General features: G+C 47.7%; 1 protein-coding gene and 39 non-coding genes across 40 annotated transcripts in view; 30 read left to right on the top strand and 10 right to left on the bottom strand.

The window, feature by feature from the left end:
* The first annotated feature begins 139 nt into the window (after positions 1-139).
* On the top strand, positions 140-210 carry TRNAG-CCC (transfer RNA glycine (anticodon CCC)). Its single transcript has one exon. It is a non-coding gene; the product is annotated as a tRNA-Gly (tRNA).
* A 140-nt stretch (positions 211-350) lies between these two features.
* TRNAM-CAU (transfer RNA methionine (anticodon CAU)) lies at positions 351-423 on the top strand. Its single transcript has one exon. It is a non-coding gene; the product is annotated as a tRNA-Met (tRNA).
* A 196-nt stretch (positions 424-619) lies between these two features.
* TRNAW-CCA (transfer RNA tryptophan (anticodon CCA)) lies at positions 620-691 on the top strand. Its single transcript has one exon. It is a non-coding gene; the product is annotated as a tRNA-Trp (tRNA).
* A 729-nt stretch (positions 692-1,420) lies between these two features.
* TRNAS-GCU (transfer RNA serine (anticodon GCU)) lies at positions 1,421-1,502 on the bottom strand. Its single transcript has one exon. It is a non-coding gene; the product is annotated as a tRNA-Ser (tRNA).
* Positions 1,503-1,679: 177 nt separating this feature from the next.
* On the top strand, positions 1,680-1,750 carry TRNAG-CCC (transfer RNA glycine (anticodon CCC)). The gene has a single exon. It is a non-coding gene; the product is annotated as a tRNA-Gly (tRNA).
* A 140-nt stretch (positions 1,751-1,890) lies between these two features.
* TRNAM-CAU (transfer RNA methionine (anticodon CAU)) lies at positions 1,891-1,963 on the top strand. Its single transcript has one exon. It is a non-coding gene; the product is annotated as a tRNA-Met (tRNA).
* Positions 1,964-2,159: 196 nt separating this feature from the next.
* TRNAW-CCA (transfer RNA tryptophan (anticodon CCA)) lies at positions 2,160-2,231 on the top strand. Its single transcript has one exon. It is a non-coding gene; the product is annotated as a tRNA-Trp (tRNA).
* Positions 2,232-2,960: 729 nt separating this feature from the next.
* TRNAS-GCU (transfer RNA serine (anticodon GCU)) lies at positions 2,961-3,042 on the bottom strand. The gene has a single exon. It is a non-coding gene; the product is annotated as a tRNA-Ser (tRNA).
* Positions 3,043-3,219: 177 nt separating this feature from the next.
* On the top strand, positions 3,220-3,290 carry TRNAG-CCC (transfer RNA glycine (anticodon CCC)). Its single transcript has one exon. It is a non-coding gene; the product is annotated as a tRNA-Gly (tRNA).
* A 140-nt stretch (positions 3,291-3,430) lies between these two features.
* On the top strand, positions 3,431-3,503 carry TRNAM-CAU (transfer RNA methionine (anticodon CAU)). Its single transcript has one exon. It is a non-coding gene; the product is annotated as a tRNA-Met (tRNA).
* A 196-nt stretch (positions 3,504-3,699) lies between these two features.
* TRNAW-CCA (transfer RNA tryptophan (anticodon CCA)) lies at positions 3,700-3,771 on the top strand. Its single transcript has one exon. It is a non-coding gene; the product is annotated as a tRNA-Trp (tRNA).
* A 729-nt stretch (positions 3,772-4,500) lies between these two features.
* TRNAS-GCU (transfer RNA serine (anticodon GCU)) lies at positions 4,501-4,582 on the bottom strand. Its single transcript has one exon. It is a non-coding gene; the product is annotated as a tRNA-Ser (tRNA).
* Positions 4,583-4,759: 177 nt separating this feature from the next.
* TRNAG-CCC (transfer RNA glycine (anticodon CCC)) lies at positions 4,760-4,830 on the top strand. The gene has a single exon. It is a non-coding gene; the product is annotated as a tRNA-Gly (tRNA).
* Positions 4,831-4,970: 140 nt separating this feature from the next.
* On the top strand, positions 4,971-5,043 carry TRNAM-CAU (transfer RNA methionine (anticodon CAU)). The gene has a single exon. It is a non-coding gene; the product is annotated as a tRNA-Met (tRNA).
* Positions 5,044-5,239: 196 nt separating this feature from the next.
* TRNAW-CCA (transfer RNA tryptophan (anticodon CCA)) lies at positions 5,240-5,311 on the top strand. Its single transcript has one exon. It is a non-coding gene; the product is annotated as a tRNA-Trp (tRNA).
* Positions 5,312-6,040: 729 nt separating this feature from the next.
* Positions 6,041-6,122, bottom strand: TRNAS-GCU (transfer RNA serine (anticodon GCU)). The gene has a single exon. It is a non-coding gene; the product is annotated as a tRNA-Ser (tRNA).
* A 177-nt stretch (positions 6,123-6,299) lies between these two features.
* Positions 6,300-6,370, top strand: TRNAG-CCC (transfer RNA glycine (anticodon CCC)). Its single transcript has one exon. It is a non-coding gene; the product is annotated as a tRNA-Gly (tRNA).
* Positions 6,371-6,510: 140 nt separating this feature from the next.
* Positions 6,511-6,583, top strand: TRNAM-CAU (transfer RNA methionine (anticodon CAU)). Its single transcript has one exon. It is a non-coding gene; the product is annotated as a tRNA-Met (tRNA).
* Positions 6,584-6,779: 196 nt separating this feature from the next.
* TRNAW-CCA (transfer RNA tryptophan (anticodon CCA)) lies at positions 6,780-6,851 on the top strand. Its single transcript has one exon. It is a non-coding gene; the product is annotated as a tRNA-Trp (tRNA).
* A 729-nt stretch (positions 6,852-7,580) lies between these two features.
* TRNAS-GCU (transfer RNA serine (anticodon GCU)) lies at positions 7,581-7,662 on the bottom strand. Its single transcript has one exon. It is a non-coding gene; the product is annotated as a tRNA-Ser (tRNA).
* Positions 7,663-7,839: 177 nt separating this feature from the next.
* TRNAG-CCC (transfer RNA glycine (anticodon CCC)) lies at positions 7,840-7,910 on the top strand. Its single transcript has one exon. It is a non-coding gene; the product is annotated as a tRNA-Gly (tRNA).
* A 140-nt stretch (positions 7,911-8,050) lies between these two features.
* TRNAM-CAU (transfer RNA methionine (anticodon CAU)) lies at positions 8,051-8,123 on the top strand. The gene has a single exon. It is a non-coding gene; the product is annotated as a tRNA-Met (tRNA).
* A 196-nt stretch (positions 8,124-8,319) lies between these two features.
* On the top strand, positions 8,320-8,391 carry TRNAW-CCA (transfer RNA tryptophan (anticodon CCA)). The gene has a single exon. It is a non-coding gene; the product is annotated as a tRNA-Trp (tRNA).
* A 655-nt stretch (positions 8,392-9,046) lies between these two features.
* On the bottom strand, positions 9,047-9,128 carry TRNAS-GCU (transfer RNA serine (anticodon GCU)). Its single transcript has one exon. It is a non-coding gene; the product is annotated as a tRNA-Ser (tRNA).
* Positions 9,129-9,305: 177 nt separating this feature from the next.
* TRNAG-CCC (transfer RNA glycine (anticodon CCC)) lies at positions 9,306-9,376 on the top strand. Its single transcript has one exon. It is a non-coding gene; the product is annotated as a tRNA-Gly (tRNA).
* A 140-nt stretch (positions 9,377-9,516) lies between these two features.
* Positions 9,517-9,589, top strand: TRNAM-CAU (transfer RNA methionine (anticodon CAU)). Its single transcript has one exon. It is a non-coding gene; the product is annotated as a tRNA-Met (tRNA).
* A 196-nt stretch (positions 9,590-9,785) lies between these two features.
* TRNAW-CCA (transfer RNA tryptophan (anticodon CCA)) lies at positions 9,786-9,857 on the top strand. The gene has a single exon. It is a non-coding gene; the product is annotated as a tRNA-Trp (tRNA).
* Positions 9,858-10,586: 729 nt separating this feature from the next.
* TRNAS-GCU (transfer RNA serine (anticodon GCU)) lies at positions 10,587-10,668 on the bottom strand. The gene has a single exon. It is a non-coding gene; the product is annotated as a tRNA-Ser (tRNA).
* Positions 10,669-10,845: 177 nt separating this feature from the next.
* TRNAG-CCC (transfer RNA glycine (anticodon CCC)) lies at positions 10,846-10,916 on the top strand. The gene has a single exon. It is a non-coding gene; the product is annotated as a tRNA-Gly (tRNA).
* Positions 10,917-11,056: 140 nt separating this feature from the next.
* On the top strand, positions 11,057-11,129 carry TRNAM-CAU (transfer RNA methionine (anticodon CAU)). The gene has a single exon. It is a non-coding gene; the product is annotated as a tRNA-Met (tRNA).
* Positions 11,130-11,325: 196 nt separating this feature from the next.
* On the top strand, positions 11,326-11,397 carry TRNAW-CCA (transfer RNA tryptophan (anticodon CCA)). Its single transcript has one exon. It is a non-coding gene; the product is annotated as a tRNA-Trp (tRNA).
* A 655-nt stretch (positions 11,398-12,052) lies between these two features.
* TRNAS-GCU (transfer RNA serine (anticodon GCU)) lies at positions 12,053-12,134 on the bottom strand. Its single transcript has one exon. It is a non-coding gene; the product is annotated as a tRNA-Ser (tRNA).
* Positions 12,135-12,311: 177 nt separating this feature from the next.
* TRNAG-CCC (transfer RNA glycine (anticodon CCC)) lies at positions 12,312-12,382 on the top strand. The gene has a single exon. It is a non-coding gene; the product is annotated as a tRNA-Gly (tRNA).
* A 140-nt stretch (positions 12,383-12,522) lies between these two features.
* On the top strand, positions 12,523-12,595 carry TRNAM-CAU (transfer RNA methionine (anticodon CAU)). The gene has a single exon. It is a non-coding gene; the product is annotated as a tRNA-Met (tRNA).
* A 196-nt stretch (positions 12,596-12,791) lies between these two features.
* Positions 12,792-12,863, top strand: TRNAW-CCA (transfer RNA tryptophan (anticodon CCA)). Its single transcript has one exon. It is a non-coding gene; the product is annotated as a tRNA-Trp (tRNA).
* A 729-nt stretch (positions 12,864-13,592) lies between these two features.
* TRNAS-GCU (transfer RNA serine (anticodon GCU)) lies at positions 13,593-13,674 on the bottom strand. Its single transcript has one exon. It is a non-coding gene; the product is annotated as a tRNA-Ser (tRNA).
* A 177-nt stretch (positions 13,675-13,851) lies between these two features.
* On the top strand, positions 13,852-13,922 carry TRNAG-CCC (transfer RNA glycine (anticodon CCC)). The gene has a single exon. It is a non-coding gene; the product is annotated as a tRNA-Gly (tRNA).
* A 140-nt stretch (positions 13,923-14,062) lies between these two features.
* On the top strand, positions 14,063-14,135 carry TRNAM-CAU (transfer RNA methionine (anticodon CAU)). Its single transcript has one exon. It is a non-coding gene; the product is annotated as a tRNA-Met (tRNA).
* Positions 14,136-14,331: 196 nt separating this feature from the next.
* On the top strand, positions 14,332-14,403 carry TRNAW-CCA (transfer RNA tryptophan (anticodon CCA)). Its single transcript has one exon. It is a non-coding gene; the product is annotated as a tRNA-Trp (tRNA).
* A 710-nt stretch (positions 14,404-15,113) lies between these two features.
* Positions 15,114-19,617, bottom strand: part of DLG4 (discs large MAGUK scaffold protein 4) — a 62,178-nt gene continuing 57,674 nt past the window's right edge. The window contains exons 17-22 of the mRNA XM_053463655.1: positions 18,996-19,097; positions 18,467-18,639; positions 17,986-18,095; positions 17,602-17,693; positions 15,568-16,641; positions 15,114-15,509 (exon numbers count right to left, since the gene is read on the bottom strand). Coding sequence (XP_053319630.1) covers positions 16,535-16,641; positions 17,602-17,693; positions 17,986-18,095; positions 18,467-18,639; positions 18,996-19,097 — 584 coding nt within the window. The 3' untranslated portion in view covers positions 15,114-15,509; positions 15,568-16,534. The remainder of the gene's footprint in view (positions 15,510-15,567; positions 16,642-17,601; positions 17,694-17,985; positions 18,096-18,466; positions 18,640-18,995; positions 19,098-19,617) is intronic.

Genomic DNA, 19,617 nt, shown 5'->3' with positions numbered 1-19,617 from the left:
TGTCCATGTGAACTTACATTACATCTCGGACTAACTAATTGATCTCCCAACCACCGCTTCCATCATTTTCTGTTCAGGGGAGAAATTTTCTTTCCGACCACTGGAATCCCTATGGATTTCCAAGTCCTGTGTTACAGCTGCATTGGTGGTTCAGTGGTAGAATTCTCGCCTCCCACGCGGGAGACCCGGGTTCGATTCCCGGCCAATGCAAACCTCTTTTTCAGAGCACTGGTAAGTCAGGTCTCCGGAAAAGCGAGGTGCGTTTCACCCATTCTGAAGGAAATTCTTCTTTGCTATGTTGCAATGCATTACGTATGAAGAGCTTAAACTACAGACGGCCAGAAGCCTTTGCCTTGTTAGCGCAGTAGGTAGCGCGTCAGTCTCATAATCTGAAGGTCGTGAGTTCGATCCTCACACAGGGCACGCTTCTTTTACAGCTCCCCGTATAATCAACTAACTTATTGATTCCCCATCAACCGCTTGTCGTGTTTTCTAGCTCGGTGTCGCAAATGCATTGGTGGTTCAGTGGAAGAACTGTGAGCCTATGCGAACTATACTAATGCAAGACTAGAAAGGTGGGCCTTGTATTTAAAGACATTTTAAAACCTCAAGCACATCTGACCTCGTGGCGCAACGGTAGCGCGTCTGACTCCAGATCAGAAGGTTGCGTGTTCAAATCACGTCGGGGTCATTTGCCTTTTTTTGTATGAAAACTAGAGACATTACCTTAGTATTAAAGGGGTCATCTCATGAAACAGTAATGCTTTCAATGAAGAAATAAGAGAAAAGACAAAGATAAGTATTTTATTGTATAAAGTGGTGACACTGGAGCAGGAATAACATCTGAGCATAGGGGAGTGATGTTGGGCCACCCCTCTCAGCTGCTAACGTCCTCTTGTCTGATCACCACCTACCCTTTTGACCCTATCCCCTTAGCAATCTTTTAACCTCTCTTTTTCCATTGGTGTGCTCCTATCGCCCCTTCAAAGATGTCCTCTTGTCTCCCATTATAAAAAACATATCTATTATATTAAAGTAGATATCTATATACCTTTGTTGTTATCTTTTTTCATGTAACTACAACTCAAAACTACAACTGTCAGGCAATCGACAAACCCAAACACTAGATAAAGCGGGCTCTGCTCAAAAGACATCCCGATGTAACTGCTGTCCTCCCTTCCCGCTCTGGACATATGCTTACTTCCACAAAAAGCTGTCAAGAATACTCTTTAATAAGGCTGCCCCGGGTGAGTTTACATTGTCATCAGGCAGGGGGGTGATGTTTGCCCACACCCCAACCACTGCCTATTAACACAGAGAGACCTTCATGTAGCCCATCCAGGGAGGTTCCCCAGAAATGCATTACCTGGAATGTGACAAGAACTTTAGCAACAGAAGCCATAAAGAGCAGAAAAGCAACCGACGAGGATGGGATTCGAACCCACGCGTGCAGAGCACAATGGATTAGCAGTCCATCGCCTTAACCACTCGGCCACCTCGTCAAGATGAGTGCACGGCTGTGAAATGTTGGCTCACTCCTTGTCCATGTGAACTTACATTACATCTCGGACTAACTAATTGATCTCCCAACCACCGCTTCCATCATTTTCTGTTCAGGGGAGAAATTTTCTTTCCGACCACTGGAATCCCTATGGATTTCCAAGTCCTGTGTTACAGCTGCATTGGTGGTTCAGTGGTAGAATTCTCGCCTCCCACGCGGGAGACCCGGGTTCGATTCCCGGCCAATGCAAACCTCTTTTTCAGAGCACTGGTAAGTCAGGTCTCCGGAAAAGCGAGGTGCGTTTCACCCATTCTGAAGGAAATTCTTCTTTGCTATGTTGCAATGCATTACGTATGAAGAGCTTAAACTACAGACGGCCAGAAGCCTTTGCCTTGTTAGCGCAGTAGGTAGCGCGTCAGTCTCATAATCTGAAGGTCGTGAGTTCGATCCTCACACAGGGCACGCTTCTTTTACAGCTCCCCGTATAATCAACTAACTTATTGATTCCCCATCAACCGCTTGTCGTGTTTTCTAGCTCGGTGTCGCAAATGCATTGGTGGTTCAGTGGAAGAACTGTGAGCCTATGCGAACTATACTAATGCAAGACTAGAAAGGTGGGCCTTGTATTTAAAGACATTTTAAAACCTCAAGCACATCTGACCTCGTGGCGCAACGGTAGCGCGTCTGACTCCAGATCAGAAGGTTGCGTGTTCAAATCACGTCGGGGTCATTTGCCTTTTTTTGTATGAAAACTAGAGACATTACCTTAGTATTAAAGGGGTCATCTCATGAAACAGTAATGCTTTCAATGAAGAAATAAGAGAAAAGACAAAGATAAGTATTTTATTGTATAAAGTGGTGATACTGGAGCAGGAATAACATCTGAGCATAGGGGAGTGATGTTGGGCCACCCCTCTCAGCTGCTAACGTCCTCTTGTCTGATCACCACCTACCCTTTTGACCCTATCCCCTTAGCAATCTTTTAACCTCTCTTTTTCCATTGGTGTGCTCCTATCGCCCCTTCAAAGATGTCCTCTTGTCTCCCATTATAAAAAACATATCTATTATATTAAAGTAGATATCTATATACCTTTGTTGTTATCTTTTTTCATGTAACTACAACTCAAAACTACAACTGTCAGGCAATCGACAAACCCAAACACTAGATAAAGCGGGCTCTGCTCAAAAGACATCCCGATGTAACTGCTGTCCTCCCTTCCCGCTCTGGACATATGCTTACTTCCACAAAAAGCTGTCAAGAATACTCTTTAATAAGGCTGCCCCGGGTGAGTTTACATTGTCATCAGGCAGGGGGGTGATGTTTGCCCACACCCCAACCACTGCCTATTAACACAGAGAGACCTTCATGTAGCCCATCCAGGGAGGTTCCCCAGAAATGCATTACCTGGAATGTGACAAGAACTTTAGCAACAGAAGCCATAAAGAGCAGAAAAGCAACCGACGAGGATGGGATTCGAACCCACGCGTGCAGAGCACAATGGATTAGCAGTCCATCGCCTTAACCACTCGGCCACCTCGTCAAGATGAGTGCATGGCTGTGAAATGTTGGCTCACTCCTTGTCCATGTGAACTTACATTACATCTCGGACTAACTAATTGATCTCCCAACCACCGCTTCCATCATTTTCTGTTCAGGGGAGAAATTTTCTTTCCGACCACTGGAATCCCTATGGATTTCCAAGTCCTGTGTTACAGCTGCATTGGTGGTTCAGTGGTAGAATTCTCGCCTCCCACGCGGGAGACCCGGGTTCGATTCCCGGCCAATGCAAACCTCTTTTTCAGAGCACTGGTAAGTCAGGTCTCCGGAAAAGCGAGGTGCGTTTCACCCATTCTGAAGGAAATTCTTCTTTGCTATGTTGCAATGCATTACGTATGAAGAGCTTAAACTACAGACGGCCAGAAGCCTTTGCCTTGTTAGCGCAGTAGGTAGCGCGTCAGTCTCATAATCTGAAGGTCGTGAGTTCGATCCTCACACAGGGCACGCTTCTTTTACAGCTCCCCGTATAATCAACTAACTTATTGATTCCCCATCAACCGCTTGTCGTGTTTTCTAGCTCGGTGTCGCAAATGCATTGGTGGTTCAGTGGAAGAACTGTGAGCCTATGCGAACTATACTAATGCAAGACTAGAAAGGTGGGCCTTGTATTTAAAGACATTTTAAAACCTCAAGCACATCTGACCTCGTGGCGCAACGGTAGCGCGTCTGACTCCAGATCAGAAGGTTGCGTGTTCAAATCACGTCGGGGTCATTTGCCTTTTTTTGTATGAAAACTAGAGACATTACCTTAGTATTAAAGGGGTCATCTCATGAAACAGTAATGCTTTCAATGAAGAAATAAGAGAAAAGACAAAGATAAGTATTTTATTGTATAAAGTGGTGATACTGGAGCAGGAATAACATCTGAGCATAGGGGAGTGATGTTGGGCCACCCCTCTCAGCTGCTAACGTCCTCTTGTCTGATCACCACCTACCCTTTTGACCCTATCCCCTTAGCAATCTTTTAACCTCTCTTTTTCCATTGGTGTGCTCCTATCGCCCCTTCAAAGATGTCCTCTTGTCTCCCATTATAAAAAACATATCTATTATATTAAAGTAGATATCTATATACCTTTGTTGTTATCTTTTTTCATGTAACTACAACTCAAAACTACAACTGTCAGGCAATCGACAAACCCAAACACTAGATAAAGCGGGCTCTGCTCAAAAGACATCCCGATGTAACTGCTGTCCTCCCTTCCCGCTCTGGACATATGCTTACTTCCACAAAAAGCTGTCAAGAATACTCTTTAATAAGGCTGCCCCGGGTGAGTTTACATTGTCATCAGGCAGGGGGGTGATGTTTGCCCACACCCCAACCACTGCCTATTAACACAGAGAGACCTTCATGTAGCCCATCCAGGGAGGTTCCCCAGAAATGCATTACCTGGAATGTGACAAGAACTTTAGCAACAGAAGCCATAAAGAGCAGAAAAGCAACCGACGAGGATGGGATTCGAACCCACGCGTGCAGAGCACAATGGATTAGCAGTCCATCGCCTTAACCACTCGGCCACCTCGTCAAGATGAGTGCACGGCTGTGAAATGTTGGCTCACTCCTTGTCCATGTGAACTTACATTACATCTCGGACTAACTAATTGATCTCCCAACCACCGCTTCCATCATTTTCTGTTCAGGGGAGAAATTTTCTTTCCGACCACTGGAATCCCTATGGATTTCCAAGTCCTGTGTTACAGCTGCATTGGTGGTTCAGTGGTAGAATTCTCGCCTCCCACGCGGGAGACCCGGGTTCGATTCCCGGCCAATGCAAACCTCTTTTTCAGAGCACTGGTAAGTCAGGTCTCCGGAAAAGCGAGGTGCGTTTCACCCATTCTGAAGGAAATTCTTCTTTGCTATGTTGCAATGCATTACGTATGAAGAGCTTAAACTACAGACGGCCAGAAGCCTTTGCCTTGTTAGCGCAGTAGGTAGCGCGTCAGTCTCATAATCTGAAGGTCGTGAGTTCGATCCTCACACAGGGCACGCTTCTTTTACAGCTCCCCGTATAATCAACTAACTTATTGATTCCCCATCAACCGCTTGTCGTGTTTTCTAGCTCGGTGTCGCAAATGCATTGGTGGTTCAGTGGAAGAACTGTGAGCCTATGCGAACTATACTAATGCAAGACTAGAAAGGTGGGCCTTGTATTTAAAGACATTTTAAAACCTCAAGCACATCTGACCTCGTGGCGCAACGGTAGCGCGTCTGACTCCAGATCAGAAGGTTGCGTGTTCAAATCACGTCGGGGTCATTTGCCTTTTTTTGTATGAAAACTAGAGACATTACCTTAGTATTAAAGGGGTCATCTCATGAAACAGTAATGCTTTCAATGAAGAAATAAGAGAAAAGACAAAGATAAGTATTTTATTGTATAAAGTGGTGATACTGGAGCAGGAATAACATCTGAGCATAGGGGAGTGATGTTGGGCCACCCCTCTCAGCTGCTAACGTCCTCTTGTCTGATCACCACCTACCCTTTTGACCCTATCCCCTTAGCAATCTTTTAACCTCTCTTTTTCCATTGGTGTGCTCCTATCGCCCCTTCAAAGATGTCCTCTTGTCTCCCATTATAAAAAACATATCTATTATATTAAAGTAGATATCTATATACCTTTGTTGTTATCTTTTTTCATGTAACTACAACTCAAAACTACAACTGTCAGGCAATCGACAAACCCAAACACTAGATGAAGCGGGCTCTGCTCAAAAGACATCCCGATGTAACTGCTGTCCTCCCTTCCCTCTCTGGACATATGCTTACTTCCACAAAAAGCTGTCAAGAATACTCTTTAATAAGGCTGCCCCGGGTGAGTTTACATTGTCATCAGGCAGGGGGGTGATGTTTGCCCACACCCCAACCACTGCCTATGAACACAGAGAGACCTTCATGTAGCCCATCCAGGGAGGTTCCCCAGAAATGCATTACCTGGAATGTGACAAGAACTTTAGCAACAGAAGCCATAAAGAGCAGAAAAGCAACCGACGAGGATGGGATTCGAACCCACGCGTGCAGAGCACAATGGATTAGCAGTCCATCGCCTTAACCACTCGGCCACCTCGTCAAGATGAGTGCATGGCTGTGAAATGTTGGCTCACTCCTTGTCCATGTGAACTTACATTACATCTCGGACTAACTAATTGATCTCCCAACCACCGCTTCCATCATTTTCTGTTCAGGGGAGAAATTTTCTTTCCGACCACTGGAATCCCTATGGATTTCCAAGTCCTGTGTTACAGCTGCATTGGTGGTTCAGTGGTAGAATTCTCGCCTCCCACGCGGGAGACCCGGGTTCGATTCCCGGCCAATGCAAACCTCTTTTTCAGAGCACTGGTAAGTCAGGTCTCCGGAAAAGCGAGGTGCGTTTCACCCATTCTGAAGGAAATTCTTCTTTGCTATGTTGCAATGCATTACGTATGAAGAGCTTAAACTACAGACGGCCAGAAGCCTTTGCCTTGTTAGCGCAGTAGGTAGCGCGTCAGTCTCATAATCTGAAGGTCGTGAGTTCGATCCTCACACAGGGCACGCTTCTTTTACAGCTCCCCGTATAATCAACTAACTTATTGATTCCCCATCAACCGCTTGTCGTGTTTTCTAGCTCGGTGTCGCAAATGCATTGGTGGTTCAGTGGAAGAACTGTGAGCCTATGCGAACTATACTAATGCAAGACTAGAAAGGTGGGCCTTGTATTTAAAGACATTTTAAAACCTCAAGCACATCTGACCTCGTGGCGCAACGGTAGCGCGTCTGACTCCAGATCAGAAGGTTGCGTGTTCAAATCACGTCGGGGTCATTTGCCTTTTTTTGTATGAAAACTAGAGACATTACCTTAGTATTAAAGGGGTCATCTCATGAAACAGTAATGCTTTCAATGAAGAAATAAGAGAAAAGACAAAGATAAGTATTTTATTGTATAAAGTGGTGATACTGGAGCAGGAATAACATCTGAGCATAGGGGAGTGATGTTGGGCCACCCCTCTCAGCTGCTAACGTCCTCTTGTCTGATCACCACCTACCCTTTTGACCCTATCCCCTTAGCAATCTTTTAACCTCTCTTTTTCCATTGGTGTGCTCCTATCGCCCCTTCAAAGATGTCCTCTTGTCTCCCATTATAAAAAACATATCTATTATATTAAAGTAGATATCTATATACCTTTGTTGTTATCTTTTTTCATGTAACTACAACTCAAAACTACAACTGTCAGGCAATCGACAAACCCAAACACTAGATAAAGCGGGCTCTGCTCAAAAGACATCCCGATGTAACTGCTGTCCTCCCTTCCCTCTCTGGACATATGCTTACTTCCACAAAAAGCTGTCAAGAATACTCTTTAATAAGGCTGCCCCGGGTGAGTTTACATTGTCATCAGGCAGGGGGGTGATGTTTGCCCACACCCCAACCACTGCCTATGAACACAGAGAGACCTTCATGTAGCCCATCCAGGGAGGTTCCCCAGAAATGCATTACCTGGAATGTGACAAGAACTTTAGCAACAGAAGCCATAAAGAGCAGAAAAGCAACCGACAAGGATGGGATTCGAACCCACGCGTGCAGAGCACAATGGATTAGCAGTCCATCGCCTTAACCACTCGGCCACCTCGTCAAGATGAGTGCACGGCTGTGAAATGTTGGCTCACTCCTTGTCCATGTGAACTTACATTACATCTCGGACTAACTAATTGATCTCCCAACCACCGCTTCCATCATTTTCTGTTCAGGGGAGAAATTTTCTTTCCGACCACTGGAATCCCTATGGATTTCCAAGTCCTGTGTTACAGCTGCATTGGTGGTTCAGTGGTAGAATTCTCGCCTCCCACGCGGGAGACCCGGGTTCGATTCCCGGCCAATGCAAACCTCTTTTTCAGAGCACTGGTAAGTCAGGTCTCCGGAAAAGCGAGGTGCGTTTCACCCATTCTGAAGGAAATTCTTCTTTGCTATGTTGCAATGCATTACGTATGAAGAGCTTAAACTACAGACGGCCAGAAGCCTTTGCCTTGTTAGCGCAGTAGGTAGCGCGTCAGTCTCATAATCTGAAGGTCGTGAGTTCGATCCTCACACAGGGCACGCTTCTTTTACAGCTCCCCGTATAATCAACTAACTTATTGATTCCCCATCAACCGCTTGTCGTGTTTTCTAGCTCGGTGTCGCAAATGCATTGGTGGTTCAGTGGAAGAACTGTGAGCCTATGCGAACTATACTATTGCAAGACTAGAAAGGTGGGCCTTGTATTTAAAGACATTTTAAAACATCAAGCGCATCTGACCTCGTGGCGCAACGGTAGCGCGTCTGACTCCAGATCAGAAGGTTGCGTGTTCAAATCACGTCGGGGTCATTTGCCCTTTTTTGTATGAAAACTAGAGACATTACCTTAGTATTAAAGGGGTCATCTCATGAAACAGTAATGCTTTCAATGAAGAAATAAGAGAAAAGACAAAGATAAGTATTTTATTGTATGAAGTGGTGATACTGGAGCAGGAATAACATCTGAGCATAGGGGAGTGATGTTGGGCCACCCCTCTCAGCTGCTAATGTCCTCTTGTCTGATCACCACCTACCCTTTTGACCCTATCCCCTTAGCAATCTTTTAACCTCTCTTTTTCCATTGGTGTGCTCCTATCGCCCCTTCAAAGATGTCCTCTTGTCTCCCATTATAAAAAACATATCTATTATATTAAAGTAGATATCTATATACCTTTGTTGTTATCTTTTTTCATGTAACTACAACTCAAAACTACAACTGTCAGGCAATCGACAAACCCAAACACTAGATAAAGCGGGCTCTGCTCAAAAGACATCCCGATGTAACTGCTGTCCTCCCTTCCCGCTCTGGACATATGCTTACTTTTTTGTTTGCCCACACCCCAACCACTGCCTATGAACACAGAGAGACCTTCATGTAGCCCATCCAGGGAGGTTCCCCAGAAATGCATTACCTGGAATGTGACAAGAACTTTAGCAACAGAAGCCATAAAGAGCAGAAAAGCAACCGACAAGGATGGGATTCGAACCCACGCGTGCAGAGCACAATGGATTAGCAGTCCATCGCCTTAACCACTCGGCCACCTCGTCAAGATGAGTGCACGGCTGTGAAATGTTGGCTCACTCCTTGTCCATGTGAACTTACATTACATCTCGGACTAACTAATTGATCTCCCAACCACCGCTTCCATCATTTTCTGTTCAGGGGAGAAATTTTCTTTCCGACCACTGGAATCCCTATGGATTTCCAAGTCCTGTGTTACAGCTGCATTGGTGGTTCAGTGGTAGAATTCTCGCCTCCCACGCGGGAGACCCGGGTTCGATTCCCGGCCAATGCAAACCTCTTTTTCAGAGCACTGGTAAGTCAGGTCTCCGGAAAAGCGAGGTGCGTTTCACCCATTCTGAAGGAAATTCTTCTTTGCTATGTTGCAATGCATTACGTATGAAGAGCTTAAACTACAGACGGCCAGAAGCCTTTGCCTTGTTAGCGCAGTAGGTAGCGCGTCAGTCTCATAATCTGAAGGTCGTGAGTTCGATCCTCACACAGGGCACGCTTCTTTTACAGCTCCCCGTATAATCAACTAACTTATTGATTCCCCATCAACCGCTTGTCGTGTTTTCTAGCTCGGTGTCGCAAATGCATTGGTGGTTCAGTGGAAGAACTGTGAGCCTATGCGAACTATACTATTGCAAGACTAGAAAGGTGGGCCTTGTATTTAAAGACATTTTAAAACATCAAGCGCATCTGACCTCGTGGCGCAACGGTAGCGCGTCTGACTCCAGATCAGAAGGTTGCGTGTTCAAATCACGTCGGGGTCATTTGCCCTTTTTTGTATGAAAACTAGAGACATTACCTTAGTATTAAAGGGGTCATCTCATGAAACAGTAATGCTTTCAATGAAGAAATAAGAGAAAAGACAAAGATAAGTATTTTATTGTATGAAGTGGTGATACTGGAGCAGGAATAACATCTGAGCATAGGGGAGTGATGTTGGGCCACCCCTCTCAGCTGCTAATGTCCTCTTGTCTGATCACCACCTACCCTTTTGACCCTATCCCCTTAGCAATCTTTTAACCTCTCTTTTTCCATTGGTGTGCTCCTATCGCCCCTTCAAAGATGTCCTCTTGTCTCCCATTATAAAAAACATATCTATTATATTAAAGTAGATATCTATATACCTTTGTTGTTATCTTTTTTCATGTAACTACAACTCAAAACTACAACTGTCAGGCAATCGACAAACCCAAACACTAGATAAAGCGGGCTCTGCTCAAAAGACATCCCGATGTAACTGCTGTCCTCCCTTCCCGCTCTGGACATATGCTTACTTCCACAAAAAGCTGTCAAGAATACTCTTTAATAAGGCTGCCCCGGGTGAGTTTACATTGTCATCAGGCAGGGGGGTGATGTTTGCGCACACCCCAACCACTGCCTATGAACACAGAGAGACCTTCATGTAGCCCATCCAGGGAGGTTCCCCAGAAATGCATTACCTGGAATGTGACAAGAACTTTAGCAACAGAAGCCATAAAGAGCAGAAAAGCAACCGACGAGGATGGGATTCGAACCCACACGTGCAGAGCACAATGGATTAGCAGTCCATCGCCTTAACCACTCGGCCACCTCGTCAAGGTGAGTGCACGGCTGTGAAATGTTGGCTCACTCCTTGTCCATGTGAACTTACATTACATCTCGGACTAACTAATTGATCTCCCAACCACCGCTTCCATCATTTTCTGTTCAGGGGAGAAATTTTCTTTCCGACCACTGGAATCCCTATGGATTTCCAAGTCCTGTGTTACAGCTGCATTGGTGGTTCAGTGGTAGAATTCTCGCCTCCCACGCGGGAGACCCGGGTTCGATTCCCGGCCAATGCAAACCTCTTTTTCAGAGCACTGGTAAGTCAGGTCTCCGGAAAAGCGAGGTGCGTTTCACCCATTCTGAAGGAAATTCTTCTTTGCTATGTTGCAATGCATTACGTATGAAGAGCTTAAACTACAGACGGCCAGAAGCCTTTGCCTTGTTAGCGCAGTAGGTAGCGCGTCAGTCTCATAATCTGAAGGTCGTGAGTTCGATCCTCACACAGGGCACGCTTCTTTTACAGCTCCCCGTATAATCAACTAACTTATTGATTCCCCATCAACCGCTTGTCGTGTTTTCTAGCTCGGTGTCGCAAATGCATTGGTGGTTCAGTGGAAGAACTGTGAGCCTATGCGAACTATACTAATGCAAGACTAGAAAGGTGGGCCTTGTATTTAAAGACATTTTAAAACCTCAAGCACATCTGACCTCGTGGCGCAACGGTAGCGCGTCTGACTCCAGATCAGAAGGTTGCGTGTTCAAATCATGTCGGGGTCATTTGCCTTTTTTTGTATGAAAACTAGAGACATTACCTTAGTATTAAAGGGGTCATCTCATGAAACAGTAATGCTTTCAATGAAGAAATAAGAGAAAAGACAAAGATAAGTATTTTATTGTATAAAGTGGTGATACTGGAGCAGGAATAACATCTGAGCATAGGGGAGTGATGTTGGGCCACCCCTCTCAGCTGCTAATGTCCTCTTGTCTGATCACCACCTACCCTTTTGACCCTATCCCCTTAGCAATCTTTTAACCTCTCTTTTTCCATTGGTGTGCTCCTATCGCCCCTTCAAAGATGTCCTCTTGTCTCCCATTATAAAAAACATATCTATTATCTTATAGTATATATCTATAGACCTTTGTTGTTATCTTTTTTCATGTAACTACAACTCAAAACTACAACTGTCAGGCAATCGACAAACCCAAACACTAGATAAAGCGGGCTCTGCTCAAAAGACATCCCGATGTAACTGCTGTCCTCCCTTCCCGCTCTGGACATATGCTTACTTTTTTGTTTGCCCACACCCCAACCACTGCCTATGAACACAGAGAGACCTTCATGTAGCCCATCCAGGGAGGTTCCCCAGAAATGCATTACCTGGAATGTGACAAGAACTTTAGCAACAGAAGCCATAAAGAGCAGAAAAGCAACCGACGAGGATGGGATTCGAACCCACGCGTGCAGAGCACAATGGATTAGCAGTCCATCGCCTTAACCACTCGGCCACCTCGTCAAGATGAGTGCACGGCTGTGAAATGTTGGCTCACTCCTTGTCCATGTGAACTTACATTACATCTCGGACTAACTAATTGATCTCCCAACCACCGCTTCCATCATTTTCTGTTCAGGGGAGAAATTTTCTTTCCGACCACTGGAATCCCTATGGATTTCCAAGTCCTGTGTTACAGCTGCATTGGTGGTTCAGTGGTAGAATTCTCGCCTCCCACGCGGGAGACCCGGGTTCGATTCCCGGCCAATGCAAACCTCTTTTTCAGAGCACTGGTAAGTCAGGTCTCCGGAAAAGCGAGGTGCGTTTCACCCATTCTGAAGGAAATTCTTCTTTGCTATGTTGCAATGCATTACGTATGAAGAGCTTAAACTACAGACGGCCAGAAGCCTTTGCCTTGTTAGCGCAGTAGGTAGCGCGTCAGTCTCATAATCTGAAGGTCGTGAGTTCGATCCTCACACAGGGCACGCTTCTTTTACAGCTCCCCGTATAATCAACTAACTTATTGATTCCCCATCAACCGCTTGTCGTGTTTTCTAGCTCGGTGTCGCAAATGCATTGGTGGTTCAGTGGAAGAACTGTGAGCCTATGCGAACTATACTATTGCAAGACTAGAAAGGTGGGCCTTGTATTTAAAGACATTTTAAAACATCAAGCGCATCTGACCTCGTGGCGCAACGGTAGCGCGTCTGACTCCAGATCAGAAGGTTGCGTGTTCAAATCACGTCGGGGTCATTTGCCCTTTTTTGTATGAAAACTAGAGACATTACCTTAGTATTAAAGGGGTCATCTCATGAAACAGTAATGCTTTCAATGAAGAAATAAGAGAAAAGACAAAGATAAGTATTTTATTGTATGAAGTGGTGATACTGGAGCAGGAATAACATCTGAGCATAGGGGAGTGATGTTGGGCCACCCCTCTCAGCTGCTAATGTCCTCTTGTCTGATCACCACCTACCCTTTTGACCCTATCCCCTTAGCAATCTTTTAACCTCTCTTTTTCCATTGGTGTGCTCCTATCGCCCCTTCAAAGATGTCCTCTTGTCTCCCATTATAAAAAACATATCTATTATATTAAAGTAGATATCTATATACCTTTGTTGTTATCTTTTTTCATGTAACTACAACTCAAAACTACAACTGTCAGGCAATCGACAAACCCAAACACTAGATAAAGCGGGCTCTGCTCAAAAGACATCCCGATGTAACTGCTGTCCTCCCTTCCCGCTCTGGACATATGCTTACTTCCACAAAAAGCTGTCAAGAATACTCTTTAATAAGGCTGCCCCGGGTGAGTTTACATTGTCATCAGGCAGGGGGGTGATGTTTGCGCACACCCCAACCACTGCCTATGAACACAGAGAGACCTTCATGTAGCCCATCCAGGGAGGTTCCCCAGAAATGCATTACCTGGAATGTGACAAGAACTTTAGCAACAGAAGCCATAAAGAGCAGAAAAGCAACCGACGAGGATGGGATTCGAACCCACACGTGCAGAGCACAATGGATTAGCAGTCCATCGCCTTAACCACTCGGCCACCTCGTCAAGGTGAGTGCACGGCTGTGAAATGTTGGCTCACTCCTTGTCCATGTGAACTTACATTACATCTCGGACTAACTAATTGATCTCCCAACCACCGCTTCCATCATTTTCTGTTCAGGGGAGAAATTTTCTTTCCGACCACTGGAATCCCTATGGATTTCCAAGTCCTGTGTTACAGCTGCATTGGTGGTTCAGTGGTAGAATTCTCGCCTCCCACGCGGGAGACCCGGGTTCGATTCCCGGCCAATGCAAACCTCTTTTTCAGAGCACTGGTAAGTCAGGTCTCCGGAAAAGCGAGGTGCGTTTCACCCATTCTGAAGGAAATTCTTCTTTGCTATGTTGCAATGCAGTACGTATGAAGAGCTTAAACTACAGACAGCCAGAAGCCTTTGCCTTGTTAGCGCAGTAGGTAGCGCGTCAGTCTCATAATCTGAAGGTCGTGAGTTCGATCCTCACACAGGGCACGCTTCTTTTACAGCTCCCCGTATAATCAACTAACTTATTGATTCCCCATCAACCGCTTGTCGTGTTTTCTAGCTCGGTGTCGCAAATGCATTGGTGGTTCAGTGGAAGAACTGTGAGCCTATGCGAACTATACTAATGCAAGACTAGAAAGGTGGGCCTTGTATTTAAAGACATTTTAAAACCTCAAGCACATCTGACCTCGTGGCGCAACGGTAGCGCGTCTGACTCCAGATCAGAAGGTTGCGTGTTCAAATCACGTCGGGGTCATTTGCCTTTTTTTGTATGAAAACTAGAGACATTACCTTAGTATTAAAGGGGTCATCTCATGAAACAGTAATGCTTTCAATGAAGAAATAAGAGAAAAGACAAAGATAAGTATTTTATTGTATAAAGTGGTGATACTGGAGCAGGAATAACATCTGAGCATAGGGGAGTGATGTTGGGCCACCCCTCTCAGCTGCTAACGTCCTCTTGTCTGATCACCACCTACCCTTTTGACCCTATCCCCTTAGCAATCTTTTAACCTCTCTTTTTCCATTGGTGTGCTCCTATCGCCCCTTCAAAGATGTCCTCTATATCTATACATTATGCAGGACCGGGCACTGATTTATCTATACATTATACAGGGCCGGTCACTGATTTATCTATACATTATACAAGGGGCCAGCTGGGGGGGTTATGCGTTTAGAGGGCCACTCCCTGCTGGGGGTTGTGCGGATAGGGGGCCGGTCTCTCCGCCGGGGGGTTATGTGTTTAGGGGGCCACTCTCTGCCGGGGGTTGTGCGGATAGGGGGCCTGTCTCTCCGCCGGTGGGTTATGCGTTTAGGGGGCCACTCTCTGCCGGGGGTTGTGCGGATAGGGGGCCGGTCTCTCCACCGGGGGGTTATGTGTTTAGGGGGCCGCTCTCTGCCGGGGGGGGGTTATGGCACTTTCTGTGCACATCACTTCTGTGAAAGTAGTGGAGACAATGAGAGACGAAGGTTAAATATATAACATTTTATTTATCCACATAAAATAGCTTTTGTTTTGTTTTTTATTACTGTCACAGCCGTCGCACGTGTTCACAGCCGCAGCGCATCGCGTCCTGAACCCGCCCGCCGCTGTGTCTACAAAGCCTCCCCTGCATCGCTTGGATTTTTAGGTGCCGCAGAGGTGGGCATTGTAATGCTTTATTGGACCTGCTAGCACTGAAAGGGTTAAGGTGAGACACCGCACTCCTCTCCCAGAGCCCTGCAGAACATTGCGCAGTCGCCAGAACCTGCAGAACATTACGCAATTCCCAGAACCTTGCAGAATATTGCATTGTCCCCAGAACCCTGCAGAACATTGCACATTTCTCAGAGCCTTGCAGAACATTGCACTGTTCCCAGAGCCTTGCAGAACATTTTGCAGTTCTCAGAACCCTGCAGAACATTTTGCAGTTCTCAGAACCTTGCAGAACATTGCATTGTCCCCAGAACCCTGCAGAACATTGCACATTTCTCAGAGCCTTGCAGAACATTGCACATTTCTCAGAGCCTTGCAGAACATTGCACATTTCTCAGAGCCTTGCAGAACATTGCATTGTCCCCGGGAACCCTGCAGAACATTGCATTGTCCTCAGAACCCTGCAGAGCATTGCACAACTCCCAGAAGTCCTATTGAAGGAAGTCTAGAAAACAGCGCAGCTTTCTGTGAGCCCCGCACATGCTCTGTTTTCAGAACATTGCAGCATTCTCTGAAGTCTGCAGAGCATCGCTCCGTTCCCAGTTATCTGCAGAACATTGCAGCATTCTCTGAAGTCTGCAGAGCATCGCTCCGTTCCCAGTTATCTGCAGAACATTGCCGTGTTGATTGTAGTCTGTTTCTGGAGAGAAATGGAAGATATGAATAAGCTCTGACACGTCCAACGATGCCGTCCACAGGGTGGTTCTTGCCAATTCTGCCACTTTCTCGCAGAGCATTTGTGTGGGGGAGGGGATAATGAGCTTCTGTCCATCAATCCCTCCCCACGTCCACTGAAAGACGCATGCACAAGATAAACGCAGACAGCGAGATAAAAAACAGGACTAAACGTCTCTTTATACACCAGAGCCAACCCATTGCATTGGGTGGGGCTGCAGAAAGCCACACCCTCTGCATACAGCAGGGGTGGGGCAATAGGAGACCACTCCTCTGAGGAACTGGGTTACAAAAGTAGAGCCGAATGCTGATATGTGTGTGCGTGCAGATCGATCTACGCCAACACACGCAAGAGCCGAGCCAGTGTTCGACAATCCTCTGTGCCAATGGCTCCTCCGCTCCCATGAGAAGTAATAAGGCACCCGGGGAGATGTGTGCCTTATTGCCTCCAGTCCAAAGCTCCCCAGGGGAAGGGCAGATGCTGCGATGTGATGGATGGGGGGGAAGTGCCAGATTTTTAAAGTCTCTCTCTGGAAGGAACCCAGATGTAGGGTCCTGACAGATCCTCGATAATTCCTTTGACTTTATGATAGACTTCTTCAAAGCTTTCTCCCTCAACCACGGCTGGAGAAGAGAGCGTCAACCGGGGAGGAACAAGAGAGAAGATGTAGTCAGCACTAACACACACAGCCGCCTGCCGCCGCTACACACAGCCGCCTGCCGCCGCTACACACAGCCGTCTGCCGCCGCTACACACAGCCGCCTGCCACCACTACACACAGACGCCTTCTGCCACCACTACACACAGCCGTCTGCCACCACTGCACACAGATGCCTTCCGCCACCACACACAGACGCCTGCCGCCGCTACACACAGCCGCCTGCCCCCCGCTACACACAGCCGCCTGTCCCCCGCTACACACAGCCGTCTGCCACCACTACACACAGCCGTCTGCCACCACTACACACAGACGCCTTCTGCCACCACACACAGACGCCTTCTGCCACCACTACACACAGCCGTCTGCCACCACTACACACAGACGCCTTCTGCCACCACACACAGACGCCTGCCACCGCTACACACAGCCGCCTGCCCCGCTACACACAGCCGTCTGCACCCACTACACACAGACGCCTTCTGCCACCACTACACACAGACGCCTTCTGCCACCACTACACACAGACGCCTTCCGCCACCACACACAGCCGCCTGCCGCCGCTACACACAGCCAGCTGCCACCACTACACACAGACGCCTTCTGCCACCACACACAGCCGTCTGCCACCACTACACACAGCCACCTGCCGCCGCTACACACAGCCAGCTGCCACCACTACACACAGACGCCTTCTGCCACCACACACAGCCGCCTGCCCCCACTACACACAGACGCCTTCTGCCACCACACACAGCCGCCTGCCCCTACTACACACAGCCATCTGCCGCCGCTAAACACAGCTGCCTTCTGCCACCACACACTGCCGCCTGCCTCCGCTACGCACAGCCGCCTGCCGCCACTACACACTCTGCCGTCTGCCGCCATACACACAACTGTCGCTATACACAGAGCCATCACTCACCTGAGAAGCACTCTGTAAAGTCCTGCTCCAGTTTGGTCGCTCTCTCATACGTTTTTCTGGCCTGCTCCTCCGTCAGACGCTTATTAATTTCTCTGTGGGAAGAAATGTAAACGTTCATCAGCGTTTAGAGTCCAGCAGTGAACATGCGCGTCCACTAATTACGTCCCCACGGATCTGCCGCCCTGAGCCGACTACACCCCCCGCTGCCCAGTATCTGCATCCAACGGGCATCGTCCAAACCCAGACACTACATGCGGGGGCAGCATCGGCAGAGGCGCCGACAACCGAACCGACGGGGGAGATGGAGGAGACCACGCGTCAGTGGACGGGAGAGACACGCGGGGGGGGCGAGACAAAGTGACAGCCGTGGCTGAACATACTCACAGGATATTTTCCAGAGACTTGGGACGTATAAAAATGGCGATAGGCTGCAGCTGCGCGGCTTGTAAGCGTCTCACGGCGTTGGCAGAGACGTCGAGGATACAATGCTTGCCCTGGAGACAGAGACCGCAGGAAAGAGAGACATGACACAGCAGGCCTGGGATAGACAGCGTTAATGCCGACTGTCCGATGAGAGCTAAAACGTCTGCGTCCCCAGCAGAGGAAGGGTTAACAAAGACACTCTTCTGGGCTCTGGCAGCGGAAGTGTTAATACAACATTGAGTAGCGTCCCTGGGGGTCTAGCGGCCAGGATTTGGCGCTCCCCTTGCTGCAGACCCCTGACTCTAAGACCAGAATTAAGGTTTACTTTACTGAGAGGGTGGTAGATCAGTGGAACAGCCACCCAGCAGAAGTGGCATAATGCATATGGCTCCTGAATGTGATTAAGGGTCCGAGTCGTTACATGATGCGCGACGAGGCTCACCTGTTCGGCCACTTCTCTCACGCTCTGCACGCTCGTCCCGTATAAATGTCCGTTGTATTGTCCGGCTTCGATGAATTTATGGGCTTGGATGTCCTTCTCCATCTTCTCCCTGGACGACACGAAGTGATAATCCCTCCCGTCCACCTCGTAGTCGCGCTTGGGTCGGGTCGTATCTGTGGGGCGAGCCCAAAAACATCATCCTGAAACCCGGCGAAATCCAATGTAACCCCCCTGCCGGTATCGAGGGCCGAGATGGAGGACCACCGGTCATCTCGTCCAAACCACCGGGCATCTCGTCCAAACAGCCGACAGCTCTTCCCAGCCGTCGGAGTTCCATCTGCCGGACCGCCTCTCACTGCCGGTCCGCCTCCCGCTGGCCCCTCGCCCTCCCCACGAAGAGCGCTCTCGCCCGCAGGTCACTCGGATTGTTGAGAAGATCGGACCCCCGATTATCCAGCGAAGCCCCCCCGCCCCCCCACAATCTTTCTCGACGCTCGGGATTGGGCTACATTTGGGGGGTTCTACTCACGGGGTACACAGGAGCCAAACTTGTCGGGAAACTCCGAGAGAAGATCGTCGTTAACCCTGTCCTTCCCAGGGCCGAGGATTATGATTGGCCGAGCATAGTGCACTAAAAGCAAAAAAGAGAGGATGATTACGAGACGGCAGCGGTGATAACGTTCCGAAAGATTCCAGAATTACCCCCAACAAGGGCAACAAAGCCACAGAGACCCCGGGGAGCAAAGCAACAGGGGCTATTGATGCAAAAGACATTATAGATAAAGAGACAGACATGGAGAGAGACAGACAGACATAGAGAGAGAGTTAGAGAGACAGACATAGAGAGAGACATAGAGAAAGAGAGAGAGAGTTAGAGAGACAGACATAGAGAGAGACAGACATAGAGAGAGAGTTAGAGAGACAGACATAGAGAAAGAGAGAGAGAGTTAGAGAGACAGACATAGAGAGAGACAGACATAGAGAGAGAGTTAGAGAGACAGACATAGAGAGAGACATAGAGAAAGAGAGAGAGTTAGAGAGACAGACATGGAGAGAGAGTTAGAGAGACAGACATAGAGAGAGACATAGAGAAAGAGAGAGAGAGTTAGAGAGACAGACATAGAGAGAGACAGACATAGAAAGAGAGTTAG

This window comes from Spea bombifrons, chromosome 4 (assembly GCF_027358695.1).
Source record: "Spea bombifrons isolate aSpeBom1 chromosome 4, aSpeBom1.2.pri, whole genome shotgun sequence".
Taxonomy (NCBI): Eukaryota; Metazoa; Chordata; class Amphibia; order Anura; family Pelobatidae; genus Spea; species Spea bombifrons.
This window is presented reverse-complemented; position numbering and strand designations above follow the sequence as displayed.